This window comes from Myotis brandtii, unplaced genomic scaffold, assembly GCF_000412655.1.
Source record: "Myotis brandtii unplaced genomic scaffold, ASM41265v1 scaffold208, whole genome shotgun sequence".
In the NCBI taxonomy this organism is placed as follows: domain Eukaryota; kingdom Metazoa; phylum Chordata; class Mammalia; order Chiroptera; family Vespertilionidae; genus Myotis; species Myotis brandtii.
In genome coordinates this window covers 6834683-6848752 of record NW_005357764.1, presented here as the reverse complement: position 1 = coordinate 6848752, position 14070 = coordinate 6834683, and the positions used below count along the sequence as shown (strand labels likewise).

Genomic DNA, 14070 nt, shown 5'->3' with positions numbered 1-14070 from the left:
CCCCTATTCTACCCCCCAAGCTGGAACCCTATTGAGTCACCAAGGCTGGTACTGAGTACTGACACCCACAATTTGTGGTGAGCACCTGGCTTCTCCTGAGCTTAGTACCCACTCCTCCAAAGCTTCTGACCTCCCACGTGCAGAGACCTGCACAGCCTCTTGGGGCAGCGGCCACAGCCCCTCTGATCTAGCCCCTGGGCTGGGCTCCTCCCTGGGACACAGCCGGGCCTCCCAGAGCCCAGGTTGCCTCCGTCGGATGGGCACTGGGTCTACCTGCTGCCCCTCAGTTTGCTGTCAGGCTTCGAAGAGACCCCGGGTGCAACCAGTACGTAGGTTCCCGGGTGGGCTGTTGCTTCACACAAACCTGTCCTTGATCATCGCACTGACCTCCTATCGCTGGAGACGCTCTGCGTGGGAAGCTCTTGCTTGGTCAAGGTGCCCGGCCCCTCCCTTCCGCATCCTCCAGTGCCCCAGCCGGCTGGCCCCACCAGGAAATATCTTGCTTTATTTCCTGGAGGACAATGGCACTTGGGGATGCTGCTCAGCCCCCAGATCCTCCCCGGGGTCAGGAGCTACCACTTGAGTGGGACGGCATCACCCTCCACCTTGAAGTCCATTTCCTGGGCCTGGGGCAGCAAGTAGGTCCTGCCTCGAGCTCAGCCCAGCCAACCTCTAGGGGGGTGACAGCCCGAGACAGGCAGACCAGAGGTTAAGAGAGTGGACTGTGGAGTTAGAGCCTGGGTTCAACTCACAGTGCTCCCACTTCCTGCCACAGAACCTCTCTTAGCCTCCGTTTCCTCATCTGCAAAATGGAAAAATGTGAAGACATGTGTATAGTGTTTGACAATGTTGTCTGTGACCTAATAGGCTCAAAATAACACCTGGGTCTCTCTGCCTACTTTCTCCCTCCCCCATCATGACTCGACAGCTGGCGTATCTCGGGGAGTCCATCACTGCCGTCCATGTGTTAGGGTTAGCCCTCCCCGACTGGCGCTGGGAGAAGAAATATCTATGGGTGGAGGAATTGAGGTACGATTGAAAGTCAGGTCTGAAGTCAAGGGTGAGAATGGGAAAGGAGAAATCAAGGCTAACTGGAGCAATCTGGGAAGGCTTCCTATTAGAGGGGGCCTGGGGCAGGGTGTTGAAAGATAGGATTAGAATGGGTGTGCCAGAGGGGAGGTGAGACTGAGCCAGGCAAAGGGGGGCCCTAGGAGGCATAGGGAGAGGAAGAAGGCAAATTAGGGGAGCCTTAAATGCCAGGTGAGGGGATAAAGCCACTCTCAGAGGCAGCAGGAATCAAATCTGCCAGGTTGCTGCCCTGCTTCCAACTGCCAAGCTGAGCACTCAAGGTCCACAGGATCTGGCTCCAATCTCCGTCCCCAGTTCCCCGCCCCACCCCACCCCACACTGCAGGCTGCAGCCACACCAACTTCCCAGCACTCCTTTCCCCTCTTTCCCGTGTGCCTGAGGTTCCTTCTGCCTGGAATGGCTTCCACCCACCACCCACCACACGCACACACACACGCACGCACGCACGCACCCTACTGCTTCTTCCCCCCTGGCCCCAGCTCCTCACTGCATAGGTCCATCCAGCCTTGCTGGTATCCGGTAGATTTCTCTGTTTCTCCCATTTCTCTCATTCTCCACCGAGGAGGAGAACCAGGAGCTGCCTTCCCTCCAGCTCTGCGGTCCTAGCTCTCCCGTTCGCCAGGGGCTGCATCACACCAAGCGGAAAGCACAATGAAACTAGAACCTGGGAAGGTGAGGCCTGTGGCGACCTGGTGGAGAGTGTGGGAAGAGTGGGCACTCGTGTGTTACTAAACCTCTGTCACATCTCGCTCCTTTCTCCCCGGTCCCCACCCCTGCGACTGGAATCAGCAACCATCACCTCTCCTTTCTGAGGAGCCCCGTTAGGAACTCTGCTTTCTTGAGCCTGTGGGACGATGGAGCAGGCCCAGGCAATTGGGGGCTAGGGACAGACACCAAAACAGGTGGGGATACCCTGAGCGCAAAGCCTGGCCTGGTGAAGGGCAGTGTGTTTTAGGAGGGCCCTGTCTCACCCACACCTGAAGAACACAGAGGGGTACAGTTCCTAGCATCGCAGGATTGGACTTCGAGGGGCTGCTGGAATACACAGGAGAGCATATTCTCAGACACTGCCTGGGTCTCCATAACACAGGCCCTGCTTCCTGCTGGTGGAATCAACAGCAATTTTTTAAAAAATCTGGTGACTTTCCAAACACCTCCAGATCCTTCTCACTGGGGGAGGGCCTGGGTGTGACCAGAAGACTCAGGCCCAGGTCCCCCCTGCAACCCACTGCAGCCCCCAAACCACCAGGCTGGCAGGATGGAGATGAGCGGACCACGTGGGGACAGCTCTGTGGGATCCCGGGGCCGGGGGTGGGGAGGAGGGTCCTGCTTCCCACCACCAGGCCTGGACAAGCAGAGCCACTCTGCCCCAAGCAAATCAACTGAAAGCCTGGGCCAAGCCTGTTTGCGTTGGTGAGAGCCCAAGTGGGAATTCCAATCTGCCAGTGTTTGCTCTACAGGCAAATAGAGCCAAACAGAAATGCTGCTTTGGGACTCTGCGCCAAATATCCGTCGGCCTGCCCTGCCAGCAGTGTTGGGCCAGCCCTCCGCATGTCACCGCTCAGTTCTCTGCTCTGTGACAGCCTTCTGCCTTTGCCCTTAAAAGCAGCTCGCCACAGCCCAGTGGCCCATGCTCATGACTTCCCTGCTGGGCCTGGGACCCAGACCTTCCCGCCAGGCCCGCCTTGCGTGTGCCCATTCTGCACCAGCTCCATCTGGGGACCCAGTCACCCCCACCCTCCGCAGGTGCCTGACCGCTGCTCCCTGCTCTTATTTCTTACTCTCTTGCCACCGCGACTCAGCCCCTGACTGGCATAGCCCACTCTGCATCTGGCCACTAAGCAGAGGCAGAGGTGACAGCCAGAAAGCACAAACCATAAGTTGACTACGTCTTTTTTTATTTGATCCTTATATCTGGTCAGTTTATCAGTCCATTTCTCAGAAGAAACAGCTGAGGTTTCCAAAGGCCAGACATATTGCCTAAGGTCACCAGATGAAGGAATCCAGGTCTCCTGACTCCAAAACCTCAGTGCTTTCTAACTTGCCTCCCTGAAGGAAGTTTCAAGATGCCTGGGGCGTTGCCCAGGGGGCCCAGTGAGAGCAGGTGGATGTGTTTTCATATCCCCCTGAACAAGGTTGGCACAGCCAGTGTGAGCACTTGGCAATGTCTGCTTTCCCTCCTTCCCCCTAAAAGGAGCCATTGCCTAAGGCCCGCCTGCCCTGTGCCCACCCACCAGAGCAGCCCTAGAAGCCACCGGCCCTCCTGGTCAGGCATTGAACGCATAGGCCCTGGCTTCTCCCTGCCCTCCTAGGGCACAGACACCCTGCTAACTTCAGGCCCACCTCCCCAGGCATTGGCACAAAGTTCTCTCCACCCCAGGGAGCAGCACAATCCCTGCCCCAGAGGGCTCCCCAGAGCATGGCCACAGGCTGCACTCTCCAGAGCTATCCTTGGCATTGTTCACACAATTCTCAATTTGGTCCTGAGAGTGTGAACATTTGCAAATGGAAATGACTTGAGTCTCTTAGAAGATGCGTGCTCTCTGCAAACAAATATTGTTACTTCCTCAGGGAAACTTTCTTCCAGTCTGACTGGACTTCTGTCTCCCCTACACAACCGTAGGCACCAGGGGACCAGGACTAGATTGTGGGCTCCTCTTCACAGAACCCCCAGTACCCAACCCAGCTCAGTAAGCAGTCAATGTATAAATGAAACCATGAATATAGGTTTCCACCTGCCCTTGTCATGTGGCCTCAGGGGTGCTGTCACCCTGGCCTAGAGCCCATGGGACCCTTTTGTCCAGTCACTCTCAACTCTACCTGATGTGTTTTCTGCTGACCTGACTCCCCAGTGTGGGTCTGGGATCTTTCTGCACTCAACTATGGGTGCTGGTCTCCCCACCAGGTCTACCCAGAACCCGCCCCTCCCTCTGTCTGAGATGTCACTGCCAAGGTCAGGCCTCAATGGGACCCTTTTGTCCAGTCACTCTCAACTCTACCTGATGTGTTTTCTGCTGACCTGACTCCCCAGTGTGGGTCTGGGATCTTTCTGCACTCAACTATGGGTGCTGGTCTCCCCACCAGGTCTACCCAGAACCCGCCCCTCCCTCTGTCTGAGATGTCACTGCCAAGGTGACAGGCCTCAAGAATACTCCCCAGCAGTGGAGCAGAGGGAAACAGCCAGACCTCTGGCCTGGCCCATTTGGGAACAGGGGGTACCAGCCACCCTGCCCTACCTGGGCCTTCGGATGGCTCCATCATGACCAGAGCAGTTGGTATCAGGCCCTGGGCAGCTCTGGCAGTCATGTGGCTAGGAATGTTGCAAAAAAATTGCACCTTTTTCGTGGGGGGTCCTAACCAACCATAAGAGGGGAAGCAGCCCAAAGTGCCTGTTGCTGGCCAGCCAGACCTGCCCACCCTGAGCTCCATGGCCGCACAACAGAGTCCTGCCAGTCACAGCTGCATGCCTGGTGCACGACCACTGCGAGCCTAGGAGAAAGCAGAGACGACTCCAAAGAGGGGTCCCCAGAGCAATGGGCCCACAGAGAGCTGCAGCTCTGCCAGGTGTGGGGACGGCCCGTAGGTGAGCCCAGAGAGGTTCCGAGGGAAGAGGCCACATCAGCTCAAAGGGGCCAGGCACTCGGGGCTGCTAGGCCTGGAGTCCTCAGGTGGCTTTCCCAGAAACACAGTGGGGGCTTGCTGCTGGGGTCAAGGAAAAGAGACCCAGTGTGGCCCTGGAAGTGGCCACTGGCCAGGATGAGTCTTGAGTCTCCTTCTCCCACTCCAGAGGCCTGGCTGTGTCATGAGGTAGATGGTGTCAGAGGATCAGCTTCATGGGCACCTGTCCAGACCCAACCCCCAAAGGTGGGGAAACGCCGTGATCACAGCAACCGTGAAGAGGTGGGTTCAGAAAGCCTGTGTTTAATGGGGGCTGCCACAGCCTGGGAGGCCCTCAGCGCCGGGTGCCCAGTCACACTACTTCTTGTCAACCTTTGCTGAGGAGTGGAACTGCTTCTTCTGGGGCAAGTCATCAAGCATCAGGTTCAGCACGTGCACAATCTCGTAGTACAGCTCTTGGAGCCTGCAAGGGGGCAGGAGAGGGCCTGAGCTCAGGGGCGGGCTCTATGCCACCGGGCTCCCCCATCGCACGCCTGCACCTGGCACTCACCACCCCTAGCAGGTATGGGGCCAGGAAAGAGCAAGGACTTTAGAGCCCAGTCAGGGACCGGAACCCAGGTCTGCCATTCCACCTGTGGCCTGGATGGAGTTATTTCACTGCATGAGTCAGGTTGGGGACAACAAACTCCTGGGCTATGTGTGGTGACTGTAGAGAAGACCAGACCCTGCCTGGTCCACTCTGGGCCAAGGTGGATGTTCCCTGATGCCCTCCTTCTAGTTCCTCCTGTCCACGAAGCCCTCCAAGAGATGTCTGTCAAGAAGCCAAGCTAATCCTGTCCCTCCTTGTTCAAGAGCCCAAGGTGGCTCCTTAATGCCCATGCCCAGTTCCCCTTCCTGGCAGTAATGGCCAGTAAAACCCCAGCTAACTTGCACGGAGCACAGTGCTGGGCCAGGCCAAGCTCTCATTTCCATAGAATTGGCCCAGCAGCCCCTCATGAGGCAGGTGGGAAAGGGGCAGAGACTTGCCCAGAGTCACAGAGGAAGGCCCTAGCAGAACCAGGCCAGGAACCTCAGCTCTTTCCTCTGCCCCTGAGAAAGGGTTAGTGAGGAGGGGCCTGGAGAGTCCAAGGAGCCAGCATTTAAATGCAGGCCAGGGCAGGCTGGGGAGGGGCAGGGGGCAGAGTCCCCCAGCCAGGGGCCTATCCACACCTCAGCCCAGCCCCTGTGCATACATGGAACGCTGTACCCCACGAAGGGCCTGGCTCCGCCCAGCCATTGCCCCCTTGCTTTCCCAGGGCACCTGGCATGGCCCTGCCCTCAAGGAAGTGAGACCAGGAAAGTCCTGGCACCCTAGGGCTAGGTCAGTGGTGCTGGGACTGACTTGTAAATCGTAGTGTCCTGGTTGTCCAGAGTGGACAAATAGATGTCGATGAAGGGCAGGCTAGTGCCAAAATCATCCAAGACCATGGGCTCAGTGTGCTTCAGGGTGTGCTTGAAGTCCTCCATCAGCTCACCAAAACTTTTGTAGTCATTTGCCTAGAGAGGGAGGCATAGAGAGATCAATGACAAGGAGGAGGTGACTCTCAAGATGTACAGAAACCTGGGGACCCTCCACAAGGGGCCCAGGCGGAGGGCTGACCCTGGCCCTGTCTGAACTTGGACTCCCTGACCGAGGGAGCCTCCTGAGCTACCATCACTGAGAACAGGGGACACAGAAAGGGACCAGTGAGAGAGCCTGAGTGGGGTTCAGCATGGCCTCACCTGCCCTGAACTAACCTTCAACACAGTCAAGAAAGGCAGATGTCTCTGCTTCAGAGCAGAGGCTGAGGAGGGAGGTGCTGACCACGTGGGGAGAGAGGGGCAGAGTCCGGCTCAGGACCTGGCAGAGCACCAGGGCTCCATGTAGGGAGCTCAGAGCACTTGGGCTGAAAAGAGAAGACGCCCAGCCCTTTACAGCTGTATCATGCCTGACAAAATCTCCAGCCTGTTGTGCTCATTCTTGTTCAGTTTAGAAAACCAGGTTAGGAACACCTGTCAGGGCCTCCATGGCCTCGCCCATGCAAAGGACGAGGCTGTGCCTGCCTGGCGCCCAGTGAGGCCTCGGTAACAAGAGCACTCCAGGCCAAGGCCCAGCAGAGCAGCTCTGCCGGGGAAGGAGGGGGAGACTATTGTAACCACAGCACTCCACATTCACAGGTCCAGAGAAATACTAACGTACAGGAAATAAAGCTTGATTCTGGAAAATACAGGAGGTATTACCTGCCTCACCTAAGGCCGCAGATGCCTGAGGCCACCTTCCACTCCTATTTTTTGGCCATTGCTTCAGCCCTGACTGTCCATGCACGTGTTGTCCACCTGCCTGTGGAGATTACCTACCTGTGTCTGCATCAGCCTGCTGACTTCCTCCTGCTGCCGCTTCGCGATCACCTGCTTCTCTTTCATGAGCGTCATGTGTCTCTCCAGCATCAGCTCCCGCTCAAACTTTTTGATGGAGTTCTGGAGAGTGGGGTGACGAGAGAAAGTGAGGGCTCCCACGGCATACCACCACCAACCCCCGCCCCCGTTTTTCTTCTTCCCTAGCCTTGCACTGCTGCTCAGACCCCTTAGCAGGAGGAACCCTCCATACAGGGCCAGCCCCCAACTCAAGCTGCCAATGCAGCTGCAGTGACTTCCCACTCTCCTGCCCACCTGGCCACCTCCCCTCCACTTTAGGAGAGAGAGAGTTCAGGTCCTCCCTGGAGACTTGGCCCACAGCCCCGCCCGTCACCCCAAAGCCGACCCCCAATCCTATGCATGCAGCCTCACCTCGGTGTGGATGATCATCACACCCACGAACATGCTGAGGAAGACGAAGGAGCCAAGCAAGATGAAGATGATGGTGAATGCTCGGCTCAGAAAAAAATTCCTGCTGTCCAGCTGCTGCTGCAGGTCTGTCCAGCCATCAACCTGCTCGGGCAGGGGAAGGCATGACAAGTGTCAAGGCCCAGTGGTGTAAGCCTCCTGCTAACCAACCTTAGGGGAGCCCTCACCCCACTAGATGGAGGTTGTCACTTCCTGCATATCAGCCCTTAGCACACACCCCCAATCCACTGAGTCCAGTGCAGACAGGTGGCCTGGTGGTACAGGGCACCACTGGGTGGGGGCACTTCTGGCCAAGGTGCCCTGGGGGTCTGCTCCAAAAAGCTTCCCATCCTTCCCAAAAGACATGGTCTCTCTGCCAAGGCCTTCTTCGGATAGACTCCAGTCTTTCCAGAGCTCAACAGAGTCCAGACTTCTAGACTTGGGTGGATTGTGACAGTCTGTTCCAAAAAGGCTATGTGACATGGGTTTCACTTCTAAATTAAACTTAATCCAAATGAATCATCTTTTGAGAACTCTGAAATTTTTACAACCCTGTGAGACAAATGGGAATGCTCTAGGGAGTCACAAGATTAGAGACAGAGAGGGACCCCTGGTCAGGGTACTAGCTTCTGCCTCAGCTTCCCCAGCCCAGAAAAGTGTCCAAACATGGGGAAGGCCCCACGGGAAGCCCAGAATGTCCACACACTCACACCAGCTGACAGTCTCTTCTCAAGGCCCCTTCCCCCACCACTGTTCTCAAACACCGTACCGTCGCCAAGCTGAAGAGGGTAAAGAAGGCCACAGCCAGGTTCCCCCAGTTTTCCTGGTCACCCTTATCTGGAGCTCCAAACAGGCAGAAGCCCAGGATAGCGAAGATGTACATCAGGATGAAGAACAGGATGAGCACGGAGGCCACAGTGTAGAATGTCTGCCCAATGGCGGTGATGAGCGTCTACAAGACAGAGGCACAGGACTAGGCAAGGCTGCAGGCGGGGGTGGGACTCAGGGGCAGAGGTCCAGTCTGCCCAGACCACAGCTGTGCCCAGCATCCAGTGCCCTATCTGCATGTGGTAGATACTCCACCAATGGTTGGATGGAGAGATGGAGGGGTAAAGGGAGGGAGGGAGGGGACAGGAGTGGAGGAGGGAGAGGAGCTCTGCCAAGATTGAGGGCTGAACCAATGCCTGGCCTCCACTCTCTGTCATCTATGGGCAGATCGTGTGCTGTCTCAGGTCTGGGTAGTCTCCCCATCAGCCACTTGAACCCCTGCCTGGTTTCATGGTCATCCCAAGGTGTCCTGCTTCTCCCTGAGGGCCAGCCCTGAATGTTCTCTCAGGCCCAGGAAGAAGAGGGAGCCACTCGGGTAGTGGGAATAAAGAGGGCTGAGAGGAAGGTGGCTTCCCATCCTTTCTGGGCCCCATTTCCCAGGCAAGTCCCTGTCTTGTGAACTTGGTCTCACCTCCCACTACATTGTCCCCTGCTGGGAAGCACCGTGCATAGCTCCTCATCAATCATTCTTGAGTGATGACCCAGTGTCTTGCATGTAGTAGGTGCTCAATACATGTTCACCTACATAGACGCTGTCACAGACGTCATTTCAAGATAGGTAGGTGTTATCATTCTTCCCACGCCAAGATGAGGGGTCAGAGGCTCAGAGAAGAAAAGGGCTTGGCCAGGGTCACACTCCAATAAAATGGCAGAACATGGGCCCAACTCTCAAGACCTTTGCCTTATGCCACCACCTTCACTCCAAGGCCTCCCCAGAGGACCCTCTCTTGCCTGAAGACATCACTCCTCAGTGGCCCTCTCGAAGGAATCTGCCTATCCCCCATGACCTGATGCAGGAGGCCACCCTCTGCCCTATCCTCGGAGCCTCCGCCTCCGTGGACAAAGCCCCTGCTTCTGAGCAGGGCAAACCTTCCAGCTTCCCTCTCCACCTCGTGTCTCAAAATCTCTCCCCCAGGCTCCACCCCATCCTGCTGCCATCCTGGGGCCTTCAGAATCTCTGTGGATACCCACCATCTGCCAGGTCTCCTCGTCGCTTGACTTCCTCATCTCCAGCGACCCTTGCACCACTTTAGACCTTCCTCCCTTGGTGCCCCTGACCTGGCACTTAGCTCCCAGTTTTCTCTCCTGACCACCCACCTTACTCTTGAACCTACACTTCGACTCCAATGCCCAGCACCTTCAATACTCCCATCCCCACTTCTAGGTCACATTACTGGGTCTGTCTCTAGCCTACAAGCCAGGGGAGCCAGGCTCAGGTTTCCAAAGGAAGGGCGTCCTGACATGATGTGCACTTTAGAGATTCCCCCAGCTGCTGGAACATTTCTGTTCCAAAACGCTCAGTAGTGTGGGAAGTCATTGCAGGAATCCAGGTAAAGGTGGATGGATGGTGATGGAGAAAAAATGATGACTATGGGGATGGAAACAGTCAATAACTATTTAGGAGGCCATACAACAGGACTTTGGGTGAGAGGAAACAAAGCTAACATTCAAATTTATTACTTGGAAGTTGAATAGGGTTGAAGGGGTGCCTTTCAGCAGAAGATAAAGTAGAGGAGGAGGCGCTAAGGTTTGTGATCTGAGAGTGGGGATGGGGAAGAGTGATGACTTCTACTTTAGACACATTGAGTTTGAGGAGCATGTAAGATGCTCAGGAGGCAGTTGGGTCTGAAGGTCAAAGAGAGAGATGTGGGCAGGTAAAGACTCCTGAAAAGTGGAAAAGATCACCCAAAAAGAATATACAAAGAGGAGAACTCAGGACATAGTCCTTAGAAAACAACACTTAGGAGCCAAGCGAAGAAAATATGTACCCGAAAAGTCATACCCAAGCGGCAGGAGGAAAACCAAGAGAAGGCAAGGGACAAGGATGCCAAGGGAAATGGCCAGTGGACTTGGCGACAAGGAGGTTGTTGATAACCTCGGAGAGACTAGTTACTTCAAGTAGAGGGAAGAAACCAGGGCATTTATGCCAGATAAGGAAGCGGGGTCTGGGTGTATAGACACCTCTTCCCAAAAGCTTCACCACGAGGAGGAGGGCTGGACTACATTGTTTGGGAGGGAACACATACACCTGTGTGACTATGTGAGGGCAGGGAATGAATGACTGGGGCCCTGTGGCAGGGGGAGCCCTTTAACATTCTCCTCTTCTCCACCTAGGACTGGGGTCCCTGAGTGGCAGGCCTAGGCCCTGGACAGACACACAGGCTAGGCTGGAAGCGATTTCTCAGCCAAACAGGCTAACACACCCTAACTGGTCAAGTTGGTCCAAACCGGCCCCTTCCTGGAGAAGCGTGGACACTGGGTGCCGAGCCAGGGCAAACATCCTGCACAGGTGGAATGCTACGGGAATGCTTGGGTCAGCTCTGAGGTTTGTTCTGAAACCTTCTGAACCAAAGAAAGGCTGGTCACCCCTTCTCCGCAGGAGCAGCACTGCCAGAGCCGCCTGAACCAAGTAATGAGACTGTTCCCATCAGCAGAAGCAGCAGATTTGTAGCTGTTTGGGGAAAGCAGGCTACCGGAAAGCTGGAGCCCCTGGGCATATAGTTTGAAGAGTCTGTGCCGTGAGAAGAGGGTCCACCTTGCAGCACGGGAGAGAGGGCGAGTCCAGGTGGCCTCTGGAGCCAGACACACCTTTCCAGTCTCTGGCATCACCTGCTGAGCGACCTGGGGCCTCAATTTCTTTATCGATAAAATGGGGCTAATAATAACCTTTCCTACAATTGTTTTAAGATGAACTGAGATCATCTCAGCAATGATCAACCTGCTATATAGTAGGACTCAATGACTGGATGCTAGGAGCACAATTATTATTTCACCAGGGGCTGGTGGGCAGACAGACCCTGTCACCTGCCCTCCCGGAAGCACACACTCCTGGGTTACTCACCCGGATGCCCCGGCTATAGGTGATGAGCTTGAGGATGCGCAGAGACTGCATGCCATTAGCGATCTTGTGGTGAGGGTAGTGCTTGCCCTTGATCTTGAGGAGAATGTAGGGGAATGAGATGACGATGATCATCATCAAGTCTAGCAGCTTGTAGCCGTCCTTCCAGAAGCCAATGGGGTCCGCGTAGAGATTCATGTAGAACTCGGCGCTGTATATGGCCACAAATAAGACCTCTGTGATCTGCAGAGGCGGCAAGGTTTGGGGGATCAGACCTATAGTCTGGCCCTCTCCTTGCTTGGACCACCCAACCAGGTGTGTGCCGGCTGGGGGTAGGGGCTCTTAGGTCACCCACTTGAGAGAGATCGATCCAGGCAGAGTCCCCGACACACAGTACACACACAATGTGCCTGATTCCCTTCTCCTTCTGTGTCTTCCCTGCCCTCCCCGCCCCCCGCCCCCAGTCTGAAGCCTGGTGCTAGGTTTGACCCAGGATACTTGGGAAGGACTGACTGACCCACAGGCTGAATGACTGGATAGGCCCCAGGATGAGGCAACACAACATGATAAGTACCTGAACGCAAGGTTTCCCAACGAAAAGGTCTCAAGAGTCTTCTGGCCAAGCTGAATATCCAAACTTCCGTATATAGGTGAAAGGCACATCTACTCATATTTATTCCACTTAATCACATACTTACACACCAGTTAACTAATGTTTCTAAAGAATATTCTGCCTTCTTTCCATGTTTATACTTTATGAAATAATCTTATTCAAGTTCTTATGCATCTACAATTCCAGTGGCTTTATATTTACTAAAAGGCACATCTTTCTTACTTTCTTTTTTTTTCTTTTTTTCTTTTTTTCTTTCTTTCTTTCTTTCTTTCTTTCTTTCTTATCTTTTGCATATCTCAACTTTTATTTTTTATTTTTTTTAAATAATTCTTTATTGTTAAAACTATTACATATGTCCCCCCTTTTCCCCCATTAACCTCCTTCAGCCTGCCCCCGCCCCCTCCCCTCTACCCTGGCCTTCAGCACCCTATTATTTGTGTCCATGGGTTATGCATATATGCATACAAGGTTTTTGGTTGATTACCTCCCACCCTCCCCCGAATTACCTCTAAGATTCCACACTCTGTTCCATGCTTTGAGTCTCTGGATCCACTCTGTTCATCAGTTTATTTTGTTACTTAGATTCCACATATGAGTGCGATCATGTGATACTTATCTTTCTCTGACTGACTTATTTCACTTAGCATGATACTCTCCAGGTCCCTCCATGCTGTCTCAAAGGCTAAGAGATTCTTCTTTTTTACTGCTGCATAGTATTCCATGGTATAAATGTACCACAGCTTTTCTATCCACTTATCTACTGATGGGCACTAGGGCTGTTTCCAGATCTTAGCTATTGTAAAATGTACTGCTATGAACATAGGGATGCATACATTCTTTCTGATTGGTACTTCGGGTTTCTTAGGATATATTCCTAGAAGAGGGATCACTGGGTCAAATGGCAGATCCACATTTAATTTTTTAAGGAAATTCCATACTATTTTCCATAATGGCTGCACCAGTCTGCATTCCCACCACCAGCAGTGTACTAGGGTTCCCTTTTCTCCACATCCTCATCAGCACTTGTCATTTGTTAGTTTGTTAATGGTAGCCATTCTAACAGGTGTTGAGATGGTACCTCATTGTCGTTTTGATTTGCATCTCTTGGATGATTAGGGACTTTGAGCATTTTTTCATATGTCTCTTGGCCATCTGTATGTCCTTTTTGGAGAAGTGTCTGTTTAGGTCCTTTGCCCATTTTTTAGTTGGATTGTTTGTCTTCATTTTGTTAAGTTGTATGAGTTCCTTATATATTTTGGATATTAATCCTTTATCAGATGTATCATTGCCAAATATGTTCTCCCATACAGCGGGCTCTCTTTTCATTTTGTTGATAGTTTCTTTTGCTGTGCTATATTTACTAAAAGCCACATTTTTATTTTTTTAATTGACTTGAGAGAGAGAGGAAGAGAGAGAAAAAGAGATGCATCAATGTGAGAGAGAAACATCGACTAGCTGCCTCCTGTATGTTCCCCGACTGGGGATAGAACCCACAACCTAGGTATGTGCCCTGACCAGGAATCAAACCTGCAATCTTTTGGCATATGGGACAACGCTCCAACCAACCAAGCCATCTGGCCAGGGACCAAAAGGTACTTTTTGAAGTCATCTAAGTTTTTACCTATCATCAATGCATTCATTCATTCATTGAAGAAGCTTTGATAGAGCATCTATCATGTGCCAAGCAAGCACCATTCAGGCACTAGAAAATGCAACAATGAATAAGACAGAAAATGTCTAGCTCCCAGGAAGCTTACAGTCTAGTAGTGAAGACAGAAATAAATGCTTAAACAAATTCATCCTATATAATAAAGAGGTAATATGCAAATTGACCCTCACGCCCTTACAAGATGGCTGCCTACAACCAGGTCGGCAGGGGAGTTAGTGAGGGACGACCAAATGACTGAACAAGCAGGCTGCGTGGGGTGACCAGGCCAGCAGGGGGGTTAGTGAGGGATGACTAAATGACTGAACAGCAGGCTGTGTGGGGCGACCAGGCCAGTGGGGGGGGGCATGAGGGGTG

General features: G+C 53.5%; 1 protein-coding gene across 1 annotated transcript in view; it reads right to left on the bottom strand.

Annotated features, from left to right (window-relative positions):
* Positions 1-4638: 4638 nt before the first annotated feature.
* The window catches only part of CATSPER3 (cation channel, sperm associated 3), a 27592-nt gene continuing 18160 nt past the window's right edge, over positions 4639-14070 (bottom strand). Inside the window, exons 4-9 of the mRNA XM_014539149.1 lie at positions 11438-11677; positions 8318-8500; positions 7513-7653; positions 7084-7203; positions 6089-6243; positions 4639-5170 (exon numbers count right to left, since the gene is read on the bottom strand). Coding sequence (XP_014394635.1) covers positions 5065-5170; positions 6089-6243; positions 7084-7203; positions 7513-7653; positions 8318-8500; positions 11438-11677 — 945 coding nt within the window. The 3' untranslated portion in view covers positions 4639-5064. The remainder of the gene's footprint in view (positions 5171-6088; positions 6244-7083; positions 7204-7512; positions 7654-8317; positions 8501-11437; positions 11678-14070) is intronic.